General features: G+C 35.5%; 1 protein-coding gene across 3 annotated transcripts; it reads right to left on the reverse strand.

Annotated features, from left to right (window-relative positions):
• Positions 1-3,575: 3,575 nt before the first annotated feature.
• LOC120070749 (putative glucose-6-phosphate 1-epimerase) lies at positions 3,576-6,862 on the reverse strand. Of its 3 annotated transcripts, none has more exons than XM_039022642.2 (9): positions 6,572-6,862; positions 5,674-5,903; positions 5,422-5,496; positions 5,147-5,203; positions 4,901-5,064; positions 4,653-4,787; positions 4,445-4,547; positions 4,223-4,322; positions 3,576-4,096 (listed from the first exon to the last, which is right to left on the reverse strand). In XM_039022642.2, exons 2-9 carry the CDS (start codon positions 5,782-5,784, stop codon positions 3,912-3,914), a joined length of 930 nt encoding a protein of 309 aa, XP_038878570.1. In that variant the 5' UTR covers positions 5,785-5,903; positions 6,572-6,862; the 3' UTR covers positions 3,576-3,911. The 3 variants fall into 3 exon arrangements, with proteins under 3 accessions (XP_038878570.1, XP_038878563.1, XP_038878556.1); XM_039022635.2 differs by having other exon boundaries at positions 5,674-5,954; positions 6,572-6,742; XM_039022628.2 differs by lacking the exon at positions 6,572-6,862 and having other exon boundaries at positions 5,674-6,062.
• Between the last annotated feature and the right edge of the window lie 13,772 nt (positions 6,863-20,634).

The raw sequence follows: 20,634 nt of genomic DNA on the forward strand, positions 1-20,634 counted from the left end.
AGCACTTTTGAAGCTTTTTGCTATACAATGTAAATATTTTTTAGATTTTTCTATGTATAAGAATTTTCCTTAAATAAAGTTAAATATCATACCAACTTTAAAAGAAAAAAAAAATTAAAATTCACAAATTAATCAATACAAAATAATCAAATTTTAAACAAAAAGAAATATATACAATATATTTTATTTAGATATATATAATTTGGGTTGGGTTAGATTGGTTCGGGTCAACCCAAATTTTTTTTAGCCAACCCATGACCCAATCTAACCCAACAAAAATAGAAAATGTTTAACCCAATCCAACCCAAAAACACAAAATTAATCCAATCCAACCCTCATATTTTGGATTGGATAATCTGGATGGTTCGGATTTGGGTTATTTGAACACCTTAGTCTTTAATTCATTTAGTATGAATTTTATTAATAATTGTATCGATTAAAACTCTATACTCTTATAATTGAATTAATTTAGACTCCATTAGGATTATGCTTTAATACGTTAGTGCACTATTTTTTCATGTGTACAAGACATTTTTAAATAGTGATTAACATGATATTAAAGATAATCTTGTAAGCAAATAAATGGTAGCAGGTTTTCATTAATATGAGTTCTGTCAATTTTTTCTCTGACTTACTTAAGAAGAATTAATCATATTTTTTTTATGAGAAATTTGGAATTTAAAAATTGATACAATTATTTATTTGAGATTTTAATACACAAATTCTAGAGTTTAGGAGTATAAATGAATTTTTTCTCTAAATACCAAACCAACTTCATTTTTCTAATAAATCAAATAGTATCTTCGATAAAAATGTTTTTTTTTTTTTTTTCAAAATCAAACCTTGATCGGCAAGTTAAAGAATCGATGGTATTAAAAATCTTCATGCTAATTAGATTTCAACTTGTGAATGTGTTTTTAATGATTTTTTCAAGTACTTAAAATTAGACTTTACATCTCCAGAAATTTAACTTTTCATAACAAATTTTGATGATATTTCCTTGTTCTAAGTATGTGTTTTACATATATTTTAAAGTATTTTTTTCCAGTATAAGAAACTGGATCTTCGACCTCAAAAAGAGGGGTACATATCAATTTTCCTTGAACAATGCATATCGACTCATTTAAAGCGATTATGGATTATTTAAAATGTTCTTTTGGCTAACATTAGGTCAACTGACCTCCTCAGTTTAGGCACTCATATTGATTATTGAGGTGAATTAATTTTTTTTTTTTAAATAATAATAATAGTATTTTTTTTATTTGGTTCCAGAAAAAACATAAAGGAGTGATTTTAAATTTTAACAAATTAAAATTTATAATAATCAAAAGACATATAAAGTGTTTTTTTTTTTTTTCAAAGGACAAAAGGTTATTAAAATGTTTCTAGATTTATTTTTAAAATATTTATAAAATACATTTCAGTTGAAATAGGTACGCCTCAAATCACACGGAACTTTGCTCAGTGGCACAGTGGAAGCATAGTGGGTTCATAACCCACAGGTCCCAAGATCGAAACCTGACTCTGATACACAAAAATAATTCCGTTGTTATTTTTTGTTCTTTGTTTCTCTACTTTCATGGCGGGCCCCACCAGTTGATGGAATCTTTCCTCGTTTAATTTTCTTCGGAATTTAATTTATTTCCTTAATTGGCCGGCCCCACCGAATTGACGGAATTTTTTTCTTTTGGCTGGCAGCTATATTTTTATGGAACACAAAAATATATATAAATTTTGACTTCTTGTGGAACCCAAATATCAAATCAATTAAAAAGAAGAAGAAATCCCTCAACCTTCGAGATAAATTTACTATAATCACATTAAAAGGAAACATTCTTATAATATTTACTATAATCACATCAAAGAAATAATACTTTTATTCTTTCTTAATTTTGAATTTAGTTTTTATTTCATCATTAATTTTAGAATGTTTTATTTAGCTCTTAAGTTTTGATTTTATTTTTTTTTCTCAGATTTCAAAACGTTACATCTTTACTTTTGAATTTTTTTTAAAAAAAAATTTGGTCCCTAAAATTTTAGGTGCCACATTTTTAACCTTAATTTTTCATTGAATACTTACTTTCAATGTTTAGTACAAATGTCTATGGATTAATTTAAAAGAATTATGCTAATCATAATTTAATTAGTTTTCACTAATTTTCTATAATTTATTAAATATTTTCACATCATAATTATTTTAAATTAATTAACTAAGAAATAAATACTAGTGAGCAAAAGTAAAAATAATTCAAGGGTAAAAATGTAAAATACTGAAAATCTAGGGACAAAATGAAAATTAAATTCAAAATTCAAGGGTAAAAATGTAACATTCTAAAATTTCTAGACCGGATGAAAATTAAACTTAAAATTCAAGGTAAAAATATAACATTTTGAAACTTTAGACTAAATAGGAACTAGCCCCAAAATTTAAGATAAAAAACATATTTTTCTTTACCTTATATTATGAATGCTCAAAAGCACAAAACAAACACCAACCTAAGTTAGATAGAAAATGTACTTCGTGCATTTTATTTTATCATCACGTAAAAAATACTCATCTCAAGTAATTTTTTCATATTCATGGAGGAACTATTATAATTATTACCCATTTGTAATTTGTTTTAGATGTCTAAAAAAGCAAAATTCCTTAAAAAAAAAAAAAATTGATAATATGAGACTTTTGAAGGTAACGTTTATGGAAGAATATTAAGATAATATAAGACTTTTGAAGATAAAATAAAGTCATGAAAAGGAGGCAATGAGACCAAGGAAAGCCCTTTATTCCAAGTTGAGATAAAGCCATGATTATTATAATCAATTTATATAATAAAAAAATTAAAAATAATAATAACTATGTATTAGTGAGAGATATTGACATGCCACCATATTCAGCCTAAGGTGGTCCTAAATTGAGCACACTATTACAATTCTCAATATATTTTTTTGGATAAAGTTCTTTTTTTTTTCTTTTTTTTTTAAGGAAATTTTTGGATGATTCGAAGTCAAAACTAATCCAATTCACATATCAAGTGTTCTTTAAAGTACAAATTGACTCAAATCCAATACATGATGAATAGGTCTATTTGAATTGTAAGAATTTTACACAATCAAAAAATTATATAATAATTCCAAACCAACCAACATCCATATCAAATACAAATGGAAGGAATTGTGATTCTGATTTCTTTTCTCTCTTTTCCCTTTTTAATAAAATATGAGAAGCAAGACAAAACCCAAAAGTTAGTACATAAATTTGAAATTTGCGTCTGTTCGGTTAAGAAATTTTAAAAAAGTGTCTAATAAATCTTTAGACTTTCAATTTTGTGTTAGTCTCTAACAAATTTGAATTTTCCTCTAATGGGAGCTTTACACTTTCAATTTTGTGACTACCAAATACATAAATTTCAAATAAAAAATTAGAAAGTTTAAAGGTTAAATTTATAATTTTGTAAGTTCGGAGGCTAAATAGATACAAATCTCATCGTTCAAAGACTAAATTTGTAATTTAATTAGACAGGGAAGTTTTTGAAACTAAGATAATAGTTGAGCATCTTGATTAAACAGAAAACCATGACTTTATAAGTACAAAAGAGGCAATTTTTCTGATTACTAAGAAGAAAATAACAAATTTGCGTCCCTTCTCTTCCTCTAAAAACAAGAAGATAGTTTTGGGGATATGCAGCCATTCTTTAAAAACATTGGCTTCCCAAGTTGCTTGCAGGATACCCCACATCCTAATTTCATCAATTCCACTAAAAAAATCAAAGAAAATTCACCATGTTTGACAGAGAGATCAGTTCTAAAACTACCATAACATTATTCTTAACACAGCATCAGCCCTTCTACACCCAATAAAAGTAGTCTGGCCATGCTTGTGTCCGTGCCCGTGCCCATGCCCGGTTTGATTTCCTCTACAAGTCAAGAGAGAAACTCGAAGGAACGACAGTGAGTTGCAGCTTTCCTGTCCATTCCTCACCCGGCCTCAAGGTAATCGGTCTCTCTAACGCTGCTCCGTTAACGCAAAGCATCTGTTTGTATTCTTCGTCGCCAAAATCCACCATTGCTTTTGACTTCTTCTCCCATGGATTCCAAACCACTTTGATACATAAAAATAACACCAATTAGCCTAAGCCCCCTCCTAATGATATTATTGGGCACAGCTTCCAGCTAGAATGGACGATACAATCAAAAGCAATTACAAATTACACATTCTAAATCTTACCAACATCAGGTAATCCTTCCTTTCTTATCACATACGTCCGCTTCCTTTCGTGATCAAGTACAGCAATTACATTCGGAGTACTCACATATACCCGATCCACCTGCCAATCAGAAACATCCAGCATTGTAATGTGAACAACTTTAATACCCCTAGAAAAGAACAAGCCTGTGACTAAGAACATCACACTTGCAATTGCTGAAGTGCTAGAAATACAGAAATTACCTCAGATTCAAAGGTTATGGCATCTCCTTGTTCTGTAAAGCGCTCCTTTTGGCATAGATTGTCTAAAAAGTCAAGCGTTTCGAGACCTTCAATTCTCACCTCGCTTCAACACAATTCAGATTCAAAACATATATAAGAATCAGATTTACAAGCAGATAAATATATAAAGATCAAAGCAAATGAATCACGAGACAGAAACTCGAGCTACCTTATGTCTGAAACCACCAAGTGCGTGTGATAAGCAAATGAGAAACCAAATGGCTTTCCATTTACATTCCTAACTCTAGATCTCAAAATCAGGTCTCCATCCGGTAGTAGAGACACCCGAAGGCGGAGCTCAAAACTGAAAAGTAAAGGTATGAATTAAGTTTCTTAGTAATGTCAAAGAGTTATTTTTGTTTAACAATTAATCTACTTTCTTCCAGACACCTCAAAAACTTTATGCATAAAATTTACCTGTGTGGCCAAAATTTCAAATCCTCCTCTGAAGATCTATATAGTAAATCAACAAAGGAGCCCCCCTCGATATCATCCGAGCACATGGGCGGTGGATTTTCATCAATTGTCCAGATCTTGTTCTTCACAAAACCATGCTGCTCTAGTGATCCACAGCTTCCAAACTACAATGATTTTCATAAAAAGCACATCAGGAATGAAGAAGGATACCTGTAGAGGTCTGCAAGTGGACAAAATCTTATATACCTGTGGGAAACATATGGGAATTCCTCCCCTCATAGCTTTTGGTGCCTTAAAGATTGCCTAAAATTCAAGAAACCACAATAACTCAGAGGATCTCCAAACAAAACTATATTCGAGTAACATTTTGTTTTAATATATTCATCTATCTGGCACAAAAGTCCAAACTAACAAAATTCCAACCAAATCTTCAAACTCTTAATGAATCTTTGCTATTAGCTTCTTAACAGCCAAAAATCCCATCAATGGTTTCATCAATGCAAGAAAAATCAGAAACCTACCTTACTACTTGTGAAGAGAAGTTCTTCCCCTTGATCATTTCTCCAAGAACAAACTTGTCCTCCGTGTAAGCTAATCTACATAATCCAAACCCAAAAAACCCTCAATCCAGAAACAGAGATTCAATCAATCAACCACAAAAATACAACAGAACAACCGAGAAAAAGCACAACGAGATAGGAACTTTCAGATTGAAAGAAGACTATAATCAGCATTGTGATTTCTTGCCATGAAAATGGAAGAAGAATACTCACCCTAGCTGATGCCCCTTTGGGATTTCTAAGCACAACCTGATCAATACCATTCCAATCCTGTGTAATCTCAGTCGCCGCTCTGCAATCCCAAACCGGCGCCGAATGCCCCATAACTTCCTCTCCTTTACTCTTCTTTCACTTCAAACCCCCAAAATTCTTCTCAAATTTCAAAATCAGGAGAAATTTTAAGACAACCCCACTCGATTTGTCGAGCCGTAACGGTTGAAAATCTGAAGAAGATACGAATTGGGTTCGTCGGTTAATGGCTTAGATCTACAAAACTGGAAAAGAAAAACCAAACCCAACAGAAAAAAGACGCAAATGAAGCAACCCAGAAGGCGGAAATTTGGCGTAACGCGTTATGGAAAACAGAAAGTTCAAAATCGAATAATCACGACCGTTTCAAATCCTTTATATATGTAAATGCAAATATAAATATTTTTAAGAAAGGCCGTCAAACTAAGGAAGAGGAAAAAAGGGTAGATTTTATTTGCATTTATTGTGGTCTATTTAGAAACTTTTTTTTCTGAATATTCGCCAAATCCCCCATTTAAAGAAGAAAAATGAACTACCATTGAAAGGCCTTCGAAAAGGGACAAGAGATACAGACAACCCAGATAACCATTTCCCTTTTCCGAGGAACAATACAGAGACCAAAATCCCCAAAAGAAAAATGTATTCAAATTCCATTCCAGCAAGAAATTTTTCGAATGACAGAAATTTGAAACAACCCCAAATGAAATTCAGTTCCTAAAACCCAGAAATTGACACAACCCATCAAGAACATAGAATGTTGATGCAATCAAATCAAATGTACATGAAAAATGGTGGAAAAAGAAAAACTGGAATTTTTTAATCACTTGCAGAGATCTAGGACATGGAATTGCGAGAAACATACCTTTTTCTGTACTCTTTTTTTTTTTTTTCCCCAAGCTCTCTGAAATTTTAAAACAAAGACTTGGAAATCAAAAAAATTTCAGTTTTGTTCTTTTGCATTACTTTAAGGAGAGCCATACAAAATCCGAGATTATAATGACCGCGAGGGGTGGAAGAAAGTAGAAGATAAGACACCATAACATGTTTCCTTTTGGTCCTTAAAATATTCAAATAAATAAGAATAAAGCAAATCTTAAGATTCTCTATACTCAAAGCTACAAATTATTCAGATAAATTTATAAACTAACGTAACATTCTATGGTTATAGTTTCATCGAATTTTAATACATTTCAAGAAACGCTGTGTTCTTAAGGACTGGACTCGATGAAACTTTGATGGATTAAAAAATTTGCTTGGCTTCCAAAGGGAGAAAGTCTCCAGAGCCATTGTTCAGCCAGTGATTCCAGTTATTAAATTCAATAATTCTTCACTTTTATTATTATTATTCTTATTTGAAGTGATCATTGGAAAGTTTTGATGAAATTATAGTAGTTCGTTGATTTCCTGTTCGAAATTCTGATGAAATTTTGATATTTAGTGGTGTAAAATTGGATGAATAGCTTTTTTTTTTTTTTTTTTTTTTCTGCGGGCTGAAAATGAACATTTGGGATTTGGGAATATGAGAATATCCATGGCCTTTATTTCCAATTTTCCTTTTTTTTTTCCTGTTGTTTCATTCCTTCTTTAAAAAAATAAGTTCATTTTTTTAAATGCTAATTAATTAAACCTTTAAAATCCTTTTTTAAACTAATATTTAACTTTGTTTCTAAAACCTAGTAACCCCTGTTCAGTTTTAGGTTAAGATGTAATTTTGGTTTCGTGTAGGTCGGAATTTGTTCAATTATAGTCAATATATTTTAAACTGTCCAATTTTAATTTATAAATTTTTAATAAATCTCAAATTCAATTAAATGTCTCATTTTAATTTAAGGACTTTTAATAAATCTCAAATTTAGTTCTACTAGTTTATTGTTTTTTTTTTTAAGTATTAATTTGTTAGTTTTTTTGTTATAAATTTGGAAACATATTCACATTGTGTTGTTTTGCATGAAAATTATTAATATTATTTAATCGATTTCCATAAACATAATTTTGAATAACTAAATTAAAGATCTATAAAAAGTATAGGTATTAATATTAGACTATTAAAAATACAAATACTAAAATTTTACAAATCTCAAAGTATACGAACAAAATTTGTATTTTAACCTAAATTTGTCAATAACGACTATCACTTTGCTTTTAAAAATTATGTTATCTCATATATTTCAATCTTTAACATTATATTTGTTATGGAACACAAGTCAATTGATATAAGATATGCACTCATGACAAGAGTTCAAAGGTTTGAATTCTCTTAATCCAAAATTGTTGTGCTAACAAAATATTATAATCATTATGGTGGAATTAAAGCTAGAATGTACTCAGACTTGAGATCAGCCTAAGCCATGTTGAAAAATGGTCCAACACATAAGTTAGGTCCTAACCAACCAAATCCATTATTGTGGGCAAGAGCCCAATTTAAGCTTGGTCTTTACCAACCTAGTTCGACTTGATTTGAACGATCTATCGATTTTGATTTGATTTGACCCAACATATCTCTCTAGGAACTCTATGTTTACTACATATAAATGGTGGGAAGGAGGGACACACCTCCAATATAAGTTTACAAGATTCAATTTTTGTTATATCTTTCACAAACCTATCAGAGTGTGTGTACTAGTAAGTATCACATTGATGTATAGATCTTTTTTTTTTTTTTTTTTTGCATGTAACCTTCTCTCAAATCTTTACGAGGTTGTGTGGATTCGCTTATATCAGATTTCACACATAAACAGTACCACAATTTATAGATTGAACATTTGTAAAAATTCAATTCTGCTTCTCAAATTTAAACATATATTACAGGGAAAAAAGGCTCTCCCGACACTTAAATCCGTCGTCGGGAGATCGATCGTCGGGAGATAGGGTCTCTCCCGATGACGTAAGGGACGCGTCCAGAGTTATAGTAACTCCCAACGAGTTATTTATGAAAGATCTCTTACTGAAGAGTTCCATGAGCGCGTTCGGATCGCTCCGATCTCACCGTGACCGAAATACACATTATACATTCAAAACATACAATTATGCAAACAAATCTTAATTAACAGTATGCTATAAACAACAAAATAACAAGGGAATGAGTTGTCATACCAGTTGAAGATAGTCTTCAAACTTTGGAACTCAATGCATCGAAACCATCCAATCGATCTACCAACGCCCAGCAGCAACATCAATAACAGCAGCACAAACAACCGCACGAACACGAACGCCATGGGGACGACATCACCAGAAAAGAGCCCTGGGTATTCTCGGAGTGAGAACCTAAAGCGTGGTCTTTGGTGAATTTGGTAAAGGAAGGAGGAATACCAGATCGTGTAGGCAATAAGCAAGTGGGAAGGGAAAAAGCGTTATCGCATAGCACAATGCTTATCATTTAGGAGAAGCTACACGATCGTGTAGGTTTTACTGAACGATCATTTAGAAAATGGTATACGATCGTTTAGCAAACTCGGCACACAATCGTTTAGAGAAGCTATGCGATCGTGTAGAAACTAGTATGTGATCGTTTAGGCGCGAGGTAGACAATCGTTTAGACACAGAGCTACTATCGTATAGGCTCTCGATTCTTTAAGCGATCGTTTATCTTTTCATCAACACGCGTTTGCGATTTCTTTTGGACGACTGAACTATTGATTCAAAAATGAAACAATTTCATTTTTATTTCATCGGTTACAAGACTCATTCCCACTAACCCACGTTCAAACGTGATTTTTGGCTTAATTATCATATAATTAACCGATTAATTAATTAATTAATATAATCATATTATATTTTTATCTTATAGTTTGATATCACATATCTACTATAGTATTTTCTCCTCTACTTGATATAAATCATATTTATATCTAATTTCCTCCAAAATAATGTATCTCATATATTCAGCCAATTATATCATATATAATTAACCAGTCCAATTATATCATATATAATCGAACTTCCTCTTGTCAATTTGAACATTTCAAATTAACCCAACACTGGTTCTCGACTTTATCCAAGCTACCCAGGGACCTAATGGATCTATGGCTCGGAGTTCCAACGGTCCGTGAATAGTTGACTAAACTTTTTAGCTACAAGACCACCATCCGTTAACTGTCAGGCATTCCACTAAAGACCAGCAGCTGAACTCTTCTTACCACAGATATATTTCTGTGTCCATCGGATATAACCAATCATGAGTACGATGACCCTATGATCATAAGTACAGCTGGGCCAAATTACTATTTTGCCCCTATAGTTATATCTCACTCCTTTAAGTAACACTGATTCCTCTAATGAGCTATCTATCTACTTATCCCTGCCTCGGGGAAAAGTGAATTCCATCTTGTGTAGCAAAGTTCCCAGCTTCCAAATCAGACGAATCCCCAAAATGGTAGGTTTGAATTGGTGACCTGGCCACTCGCACCCATACAAATCAAATGACCGCTCTCAATGGCAGGAGTTCCCAACTCACTCAGAATTGAGGTCATGTTACCTATGGTCATCCTAGTGAAGTGAAGTGAAGTCTCTGTCATGAACGGTGTTATATAATGAGACGTTAACACTTCGTGATCAGGTCTTATACAAACTCTTTGTATAGGACGCCCCCGCTCGCATGTCCACAACACGAATGATCAGGATCAGATCATCTGTGACAAGTTCACAACACTTGTGACCATTCCACAAAGCGGGTCACATCCGTAGCGTTACCAGGATAAGGTTTCCCTCATATATCCATATACTACAGACCATTTTGGTTATCACTCAAGACATGATCCACTTGTATGTCACCACATACATGCTTGAGTCACATACAGATAACCAGAGATTTTATATTTATTGGTTTGTGGTAAAGCAAATAAAACAAGCAACTGAGCAAAATACAAGATGTGAAGTAAATATCATATATTAACAATACAAGCGTTCGTACAAACTATTTATAAACTACAGGACATGAGACTTTAGGGCATCAACCCCAACAATCTCTCACTTGTCCTAAGCGAAGTGGGTGTTGGGATTAGTGTCCTAATTCTCCCGGAGTCTCGTTGTTTTGTAAAGATACACATTGTTCAATGAATAAAATAAATGTTCTTTAATTCTGGCATTTACTCATATCCAATAAACAAAACTCCTTAGTTATCTTATATGAACTTAAGCATGTATATGTGATATACAAGTGGATCATGCCTTAAGTGATAACCTAAATAGGTCTGTAGTATAAGGATTAAGGTGGGATACCTCATCCTGGTGACACTACGGATACGACCAGCTTTGTAGAGGTTTGCAAGTGTTGTAAACTACTACATATGGTAGATCCTGACCATTCATGTGGAGACGTGGATCAAGGGTGTCCTATACAAAGAGTTTGTATAAGACCTGGACCACGAGATGACTAGACTTTGTATATAACGTCGTTGATACTAGAGATTTTCATTTCACCTAAATTACCATAGGTGACACGACCTCAATCCTGAGTGTTTTGGGAACTCTTGCCTTTGAGGATAGTCCTTTGATTTGTATGGGTGAGAGTGACCAGATTTCCAACTCAACATGCCTACCTTTTTGGGGACTTGTCTGATCTGGGAGCTGGGAACTCAATCCACAAGATGGAATCCACTCCTTTCCCGAATCAAGGATAAGTAGAGAGATTGCTCCCTTAAGGGCTGATTATGGGGCTTAAACATAGTGGTCACAGTTTCTCTTTAGAAGTGAAGACTCAGTCATAGTAAGACTATGACCTATGCTCATTAGAGGGATCAGTGGTACTTAAGGAGACAGATGTAACTACAGGGGCATAACGTTTATTGACCCAGCTGTACATACGAGCGATCTGTGAAGGGTTGTCACACTGTTGATTGGTTAAGATGGACACATAATATATCTATGGTAAGGAGAGTTCAATTCTCGGTCTTTAGTAGAATGCCTGGCAGGTAACGGATGGTAGATCCCGTGACTAAAGAGTTTAGTTAGTTATTCACATACCGTTAGAGCTTCGAGCTACAGGTCCATGAGGTCCCCTTGGTAGCTCAATGGATTCAGTTGAGGATCAGTTCTTGGTGTTGATTTGAAATATTCAAATTGACAATAGGTATTTTGATTATATATGATATAATCAGTTTTATGTATGAGATACATCTAGTGAAGGATTGATGTAAATGAGATTTACATTAAGTACCATGGAATAGAAAAAGAACTATGGTTTATATGTTTCATGAGATGAAATATTAAAACTATAGGTTATAAATATAGTATGATAAGTTGGTCATCATTTATGTTTATAATAATATTAATTATTAGATAAATAATTCTTTTCTTTTAGATAACCAAAATAGTGGGTGGTTATTGAATCATGGTAACCGTGAGTCTAAAAGGAAAATGGTTTTCCTATTTTCAAAGAAGTTTTTACAAACGCTAAAATGTTTTTGAGTTTTCTCTCCGCATAAAAGAAATCATGAAGTCATCAAGTAAATTCGGATTTACTAAACGTTGGGCAAGCTAAACGATCGTGTAGGTGCGAGCTAAACGATTGTGCAGTATTTACTAAACGATCGCATAGTTTTGCTAGACGATCGTTGGCCCAAGGTAAACGATCGTGTAAACTCTGTAAGCGACAGACCGAACTAAACAATGAGCTCAACGATCGCATAGCTTTTGCTAGACGATCACTTAGCTTAATCTAAATGATTGGGCATTGACCTATATGATAGGTCTCCGTCATCTCCCACTTGCCCAGTCGTGTACGCGATCGTTGTTTTCTTTGCTCGTCTACCTCATACCAAGTCTGAATAGAGCCCACCCTCTGGATTCTCACACCGAGAATACCAAGGTCGCCTTGTTGGTAGTGTCAGACTCAACTCGACACCATCGAGGTTTTATGGAGGCCGTTCATGGTATTGTGGAGGCCGTTCGTGTTGCGGAATAGTTCGTGACCGAGCAGATCGTTGAGGACGAGCGCGAAGTGTTCGTTGCGGTGTTGTAGTCATGTAGATCGAGCGTTCGTGGTTGCTGATTGTTCGAGCGGTCGCGCAACAGAGCGTAGAGACGCATTTGCAAATATGTGTAGAGTTTTCCCTTACTGCATTTGTAGTTATTCATGTTGTAATTTCTCTGTATGAATTGTATAATCGCTTGTTTGAAGTCGACCGTAAATGTTATATTCATTCATGATTGTAATTTTGAATAGTCTTGTTCCACTGCTCATGGAAATCACGCTTCCGATTTCTTTCAATTGATATCAGAGCCAGGCTCTCTGATATTCCAAATTACAGATATGAATTGAACGCATTTTTGAGTCAAGGTGAGTTTCTGCATTTGTGGATAATCGTTTTCTGCCTTTGTGGATGAATTTGATGAAGGTTTCGGGTTTTAAATTGCCTTTTTTTTAAAGCTTTTAGTATTAATAAGTGTTAATTGTAAGGGTCCCTGCGTTTTTAGGCGAAATTAACTTTGCAATCGAGTCTGTAATACAAAAGGTTTGAGTTCTTTTAGTCGTTCGTGATGAAGCTTCGGCACATGGCGATGCAGTTCTCAACGAAGAAGAAGACCAAGCATTGGCCGGATCGTGTAGCTTCAGGTAAACAATCGTTGGGATTTAACTAAGCGGTCATTTAGATATCTTTTTCTAGATGATCGTGTAGTATTTTCTAATCGATGGTTTAGCTAATGCTAAGCAATGGGGGAAATCGTTTACCATATCGCGTAGCGTTGGTTGCGCGATCGCGTAGGCACTGGAGGTAGGTGATCGTAAAGGGAGCATGGGATGCTCGTCGTTTAGTAGAAAGTGCGCGCTAGACGATCACATAGTTAGCAAGCTTCATCTCTTAGTTACTACCTATGCAATCGGGCGTATGCTATACGAAGACGCTAGTTAAGCAATCGCTTAGGCGATGGTGCTTCGCGACATCATAGTCGCTTAGACAATCATAGAAGGCGGGCGTTTTGCGGAGCACGCTAAGTGATCGTGTACTTCAGGCTTCATCGCTTAGTAAAGGTGCTCGATCATGTAGTCATAACTAAACGATCCTTTGGATTTTTCTAGACGATCGTATAGTAAATGCTAAACGATCGTTAAACTCTGGAGCGCTGGTAAGCGATAAAATGAAGTGTTTGTTTTATTGTGTAGAAGATCGCAGGGTGCTTAGTACACGATGGATGGTTGGAAAAGCGATGCTTTGTCGAGCGGTTTAAGACCCGATTCGCCTGTTTGAACCGGAGACTCCTTGTCTTTGTAATAGTTAGCTTTCTTTTTGTCCTTTTAAGACAATTTTACCAGGTTCATCAACTTTGATTGCTTATACATGTGATGTATGGTACTTATATGCCAAAGTGTTTGTCATATAGTTAAAAACCCACCTTAGGTTGTGCAATTATTCATGCATCATGAAATATAAGAGTTATATTTTGCATGCATTAAGCATTATCATGCATCATCCTTTTATTATAATTGTTATAGTCTAAGGGTGAATGGAAGCATGTTTTGCTTGTTTCATTGCTATTTTGTATAAGTGTTATATAAAAAGAAGTAGCAATGAATGGACAATGCATTGAGCATGACACTTAGGCTATTTATAATCATTATAAATGCCTTGTATGTGTTAGCTTAGCATTGTGGTTGTTTTCATTTATAAGTGTTATAAAGGAAATTAGACCTAAAATCAATAATTCAGAGTTGCATGTGAACTTAGGGTGAACTCAAGTTTTTAAAAGGGTTTTAAAATTGGATTGAGATAGACCTAAGTTCAATTGGTTCTAAAGAGTTTAGTAACCTAGATTAATCTTTTAAAATCAGTTTAATAGGATTAATTGGTTGAATAAAAGATTAAATTTGTTGTAAACCTATCTATAAGAGACCTTTTGTCTAAGGCGAGTTCTGGCTAGGCTGGGGTTCTTAAGTTGACAGAAACATAACATCCCTACCTGGGAACCTATCTGAAAATGTGAATTAGATAGATTTTCAACAAGCATGCGACGATTTGGTCAAAGACTCCGTTAAAGAGTTTAATGGATGATGATCAAAAGTTGTTTAACTATCCAAGGTAAATGTTACTCTTGGGAAAACCTAAAAGTCACTCAGATAAAATCCTTAGCGGTGTTTTTTCTAAATAAGCTAAACCCTAGGTTATAAAATACTCAGTGGGAGGAGGAGGAGGCGTATCAGATATGTCTATGATTCTACTCACGGTTCTCCCTGTATGTTCACACCGTGAGATTCATGTTTGGCCTCGAGATGCCTAGGATGCATCCCCCTTCGGATGGTGTTTGCATGAGTATATATCAAGGTGGACGGAGAGAGTACTTATAGTAAGTGGGTGAAGGGTGTTTCAACACATCCTATGGTCTTTGTCATTGGTTCACACCATGAGATCATTCTGTACACCCTCGTATCGCCTTCAGAGCATCCCCCTTCGGATGGGTTTTGTGCAGTTGGTCAATATCAAAGTGAACTCCAGAAATGGATAGGGTCGCTTTAGGTTTTTTCCCAATCGGATTTTTTCCCTTCGGATTGGCCTTTTAGGACGGATCTCTAGGGATTAAAATGACGGGTCACACTTACGGGAGGTTGTTAAGTAATTTAATGATCTCTTGGCCAAATCAATGATGGCTTGTCGTTATAGGAACAAGAGTTGTTCTGGTATTAATGACTAGTTGAGAACTTCTTAATTCAAAGGAGGGATAATTGACCTCCCTTCGGTGACTTTTCTCCTAAACCTTTGAAGCGTCATTGGAAACTAGATGTCACACGGGGTTCATGTTAGTTTTGCTAAAACCTTATTGGATGTTGTTTTGTTTTACAACGGGTATTTGCTTAAAACCTAACGTAGGTCAATGTGTTTTTCTTTTCAGCAACTCGTTAGTATTTTCGTTTAAAGCTTTTAAAAATGACCGAGTACTTACAGTGGAAAGAATCGTGTGAAACGAATTCCGTGGCAAATGACCTCCATCTGCTACTCTCCAAAAGAGGAGACAAGACATTAAATATGATTTATTGGTCTTGGAGACATGTCTGGTAGAGAATGATGATTCTGCTTGGATCCTTGATTCAGGTGCTACCAATCATGTCAGTTCCTCTTACCAAGGATTTAGTTCCTGGAAAACATTGCCAAGGGAAAGATAACTCTGTGAGTCGGTATTGGTAAGGTTATTTTAGCTATTGTTGTAGGCAGGCTGAAGTTATTTGTTGACAAGAAACGTTATCTTTACTGGATAATGTTTTTTTAGTTCCTCATATTAAGAGGAACTTAGTCTCGGTTTCTTGTCTCTTTGAACAAGGTTATACCGTCTCCTTTTCTGAGAATAAAGTGTTTATTTTCAAGAATGGAATGGAGATTTGTTATGTTCAATAGAAAATAACTTATATGTACTAAGGCCATTAGTCATAAAAGCCTTGTTTAACACTAAAATGTTCAGTACGACAACAACAGCTAAAAGACCAAAGGTTTCTCTAAAGAAAAACACTCATCTTTGGCATCTTAGGTTAGGTCACATCAATCTCAATAGGATTGAGAAGTTGGTGAAAAGTGGACTTATTAAGAGTTTAGAAGAAAACTCCTTGCCGGTATGTGAATCATGCCTCGAAGGTTAGATGACCAAACGACCTTTTACTGGAAAAGGTTACAGAGCCAAGGAAGTTTTGGAGCTTATACATTCAGACCTCTGTGGTCCGATGAATGTTAGAGCTCGAGATGGGTATGAATATTTCATCTCTTTAATAGATGATTATTCAAGGTTTGGGTATCTCTTCCTAATGCAACGTAAGTTTGAAGCCCTTGACAAGTTCAAGGAATATAAGGCTGAAGTTGAAAACTTGTTAGGTAAGAAGATAAAAACACTACGATCTGATCGTGGTGGAGAGTATATGGACCTCCAATTCCAGAACTATATGATAGAACATGGGATCGTGTTCCAACTCTCGGCCTCTAGTACACCTCAACAGAATGGTGTATCTGAAAGGAGAAACATGACCTTGTTGGACATCGTCCAGTCTATGAGAAGTTATGATTATCTTTCAGACTCGTTTTGGGGTTATGCAGTGCTAACTACATATTATATCCTAAACAATGTTCCCTCAAAAAGTGTTTCTGAAACAATCTTTTGAGTTATGGAGAGGCTGTAAAGGTAGTTTACGCCACTTCAGGATTTGGGGTTGTCTGACACATGTGCTAACGACTAACCCAAAGAAGTTGGAACCACGTTCAAAGGTTTGCCTCTTTGTGGGCTACCCCAAGGAAACGAGAGGAGGATACTTCTATGATCCAAGTGAGAACAAAGTGTTTGTTTCCACTAATGCTATCTTCTTGAAGATCACATGAGGGATCATAAGCCACGAAGTAAGCTCGTTTTACATGAGATCTCAAGTGAGACTGAGAGTGTTGAGGGTTCGACAAGAGTTATTGAACAGGCCGACAGATCAATAAGAGTTGTTGAGGTCGGAACGTCTAGTCAACTAGCTCAAGAGTTAAGACTGCCTCGACGTAGTGGGAGGGTTATGAACCCACCGGATCGCTACATGGGTTTGACTGAAGCCTAAAACATCATTACAAATGATGGGGTCGAGGATCCATTTTCTTTTAAGAAAGCAATAGAGGATGTTGACAAAGATGAATGGGTTAAGGCCATGAACTAGGAAATGGAGTCTTTGTACTTCAATAACGTCTGAGAGCTTGTTGATCCACCTGATGGGGTAAGATCTATTGGGTGTAAATGGATCTATAAGCGAAAGAGAGATGTAGATGGAAAGGTGCAAACCTCTAAGGCTAGGCTCATGACAAAGGGTTATACCCAGGTTGATGGAGTTGACTATGAGGAAACTTTCTCACATGTTGTCATGCTGAAGTCTATCAGGATTCTCCTATCCATAGCCACATTTTTATGATTATGAAATATGGCAAATGGATGTCAAGACTGCCTTTCTTAATGGTACTCTTGAGGAGACCATCTATATGACTCAACCAGAGGGGTTCGTAGTTCCAGATCAAGAGCAAAGAGTTTGCAAGCTTAATAGGTCCATTTATGGGCTGAAACAAGCATCTAGATCTTGGAACATCAGATTTGAAACTATGGTCAAGTCATTTGGCTTTGACTAGAACATTGATGAGCCTTGTGTTTAAAAGAAGATCATCAACAGCTCAGTAGCTTTCCATGTACTATATGTGGATGATATCCTACTCATTAGGTATAATGTAGGGTATCTGACTGACATTAAAAGTTGGCTAGCTGCCCAGTTCTAAATGAAATATTTGGGTGAGGCACAGTATGTTCTCGGAATCCAGATTATTCGGTATCGTAAGAACAAACGGTTAGCCTTGTCTCAGGCATCGTACATTGATCAAATGTTGGCATCGTACATTGATCAAATGTTGATCAGGTACGGGATACAGGATTCCAAGAGGGGTTTGTTACCCTTCAGGTATGGAATCGTTCTGTCTAAGGATCAATGTCCTAAGACACCTCAAGAAGTTGAGAAGATAAGACAGATTCCCTATGCTTCTGCTGTAGGAAGCTTGTTGTATGCAATGTTGTGCACTCGACCCGACATTTGCTATGCAGTAAGGATTGTCAATCGGTATCAGTCCAATCCAGGATTTGATCACTGGACGGCAGTCAAGACGATCTTCAAGTATCTTCAGAGAACGAGGGTCTACATGCTTGTGTATGGATCTAAGGATCTGATCCTTACGGGATACAACATTGCTCATCCATTTACAAAGGCGCTCACGGTTAAAGTGTTTGAGAGTCACTTAGAAAGTCTGGATCTGTGGGACATGCGGCATCTTGTCTAGGACAAGTGGGAGATGATACTAGGGTATGCCCTAGTTTATTGTATATTGTACATTTTTATATTGTATTGTACATTAGTCTCCCGAGTCATTAGGACAAGTGGGAGATTGTTGGGATTAGTGTTCTAATTCTCCCGGAGTCTCATTGTTTTGTAAAGATACACATTGTTCAATAAATAAAATAAATGTTATTTAATTTTGGCATTTACTCATATCCAATAAATAAAGCTCCTTGGTTATCTTATGTGAACTTAAGCATGTATATGTGATATACAAGTGGATCATGCCTTAAGTGATAACCTAAATAAGTCTGTAGTATAAGGATTAAGGTGGGATACCTTATCCTGGTGACACTACGGATACGGCCCCCTTTGTAGAGGTTTACAAGTGTTGTAAACTACTACAGAAGGTAGATCCTGACCATTCATGTGGAGACATGGAGCGGGGGTATCCTATACGAAGAGTTTGTATAAGATCTGGACCACGAGATAACTAGACTCTGTATATAACGTCGTTGATATTAGATATTTGCATCTCACCTAAACAACCATAGTTGACACAACCTCAATCCTGAGTGTTTTGGGAACTCCTACCTTGGAAGGCGATCCTTTGATTAGTATGGGTGAAAGTGGCCAAATTTTCAACTCAACATGCCTACTTTTTTGGGGACTTGTCTGATTTGGGAGCTGAGAACTCAATCCACAAGATGGAATCCACTCCTTTCCCGAAGCAAAGATAAGTAGAGAGATTGTTCCCTTAAAGGCTGATTCTAGGGCTTGAACATAGTGGCCACAACTTCTCTTTGGAAGTGAAGACTAAGTCATAGTAGTATGTTCATTAGAAGGATCAGTGATACTTGAGGAGACAGATGTAACTATAGGGGCATAACGGTTATTGGCCCAGTTGTACTTACGAGCGATTTGTGAAGATTTGTCACACTATTGATTGGTTAAGATAGATAGATAAAATATCTGTGGTAAGGAGAGTTCAACTGTCGGTCTTTAGTGGAATGTCTGGCAGTTAACGGATGGTGGATCCCATGACTAAAGAATTTAGTCGGTTATTCACATACCGTTGGAGTTTCGAGCTACAGGTCCATGAGGTCCCCATGATAGCTCAATGGATTCAATTGTGGATCAGTTCTTGGTGTTGATTTGAAATGTTCAAATTGACAATAGTTATTTTGATTATATATGATATAATCAGTTTTATGTATGAGATACATCTAGTGGAGGATTGATGTAAATGAGGTTTACATTAAGTACCATGGAATAGAAAAAGAACTATGGTTTATATGTTTCATGAGATGAAATATTAAAACTATAGGTTATAAATATAGTATGATAAGTTGGTTATCATTTATGTTTATAATAATATTAATTATTAGATAAATAATTCTATTTCTTTTAGATAACCAAAGTAGTGGGTGGTTATTGAATCATGGTAACCGTGGGTTTAAAAGGAAAATGGTTTTCCTATTTTGAAAGAAGTGTTTTACAAATGCTAAAAAGTTTTTGAGTTTTCTCTCCACGCAAAAGAAACTCACAAAGTCGTTAAGTAAATTCAGATTTACTAAACGATAGCTGGGTGAACTAAACAATCGTGTAGGTGCGAGCTAAACGATCGTGCAGTATTTACTAAACAATCGCATAGTTTTTCTAGACAATCGCTGGCCCAAGGTAAACGATCGTGCAGTATTTACTAAACAATCACATAGTTTTTCTAGACAATCGCTGGCCCAAGGTAAACGATCGTGTAGAGCCTGTAGGTGACAAACCGAGCTAAACGATCGCATAGCTTTTGCTAGACAATCTCTTAGCTTTATCTAAACGATTGAGCATCGACCTATACGATAGGTCTCCGCCATTTCCCACTTGCTCAATCATGTATGCGATCGTTATTTCCTCTATTCGTCTGTCTCATACCAAGTTCGAACATAGCCCACCTTTGGATTCTCACACCGAGAATACCAAGGTTGCCTTGTTGGTGGTGTCAGGCTCAAGTCGACACCGTCGAGGTTTTCTAGAGGCTGTTCGTGGTACTGTGGATGTCGTTCGTGTTACGGAAGAGTTTCGTTGAGGACGAGCGTGAAGTGTTCATGCTATGTTCATTGCGGTATTGCGATCGTGTAGATCGAGCGTTTGTGGTTTCTGATTGTTCGAGCAATCGT

Source organism: Benincasa hispida, chromosome 1 (assembly GCF_027475165.1).
Source record: "Benincasa hispida cultivar pf3 chromosome 1, pf3_genome.v1.1, whole genome shotgun sequence".
NCBI classification, from domain to species: Eukaryota; Viridiplantae; Streptophyta; class Magnoliopsida; order Cucurbitales; family Cucurbitaceae; genus Benincasa; species Benincasa hispida.

Bases quoted from the DNA above. Each gene is read 5' to 3' on its own strand.
- LOC120070749 (XM_039022642.2), bottom strand. From the start codon at position 5,784: ATGGGGCATTCGGCGCCGGTTTGGGATTGCAGAGCGGCGACTGAGATT. The intron at 5,065-5,146 runs GTATATAAGATT...AAATCATTGTAG, and splicing joins TTCCCATATGTTTCCCACAG to TTTGGAAGCTGTGGATCACT. The intron at 4,788-4,900 runs GTAAATTTTATG...TTTACTTTTCAG, and splicing joins TTGAAATTTTGGCCACACAG to TTTTGAGCTCCGCCTTCGGG.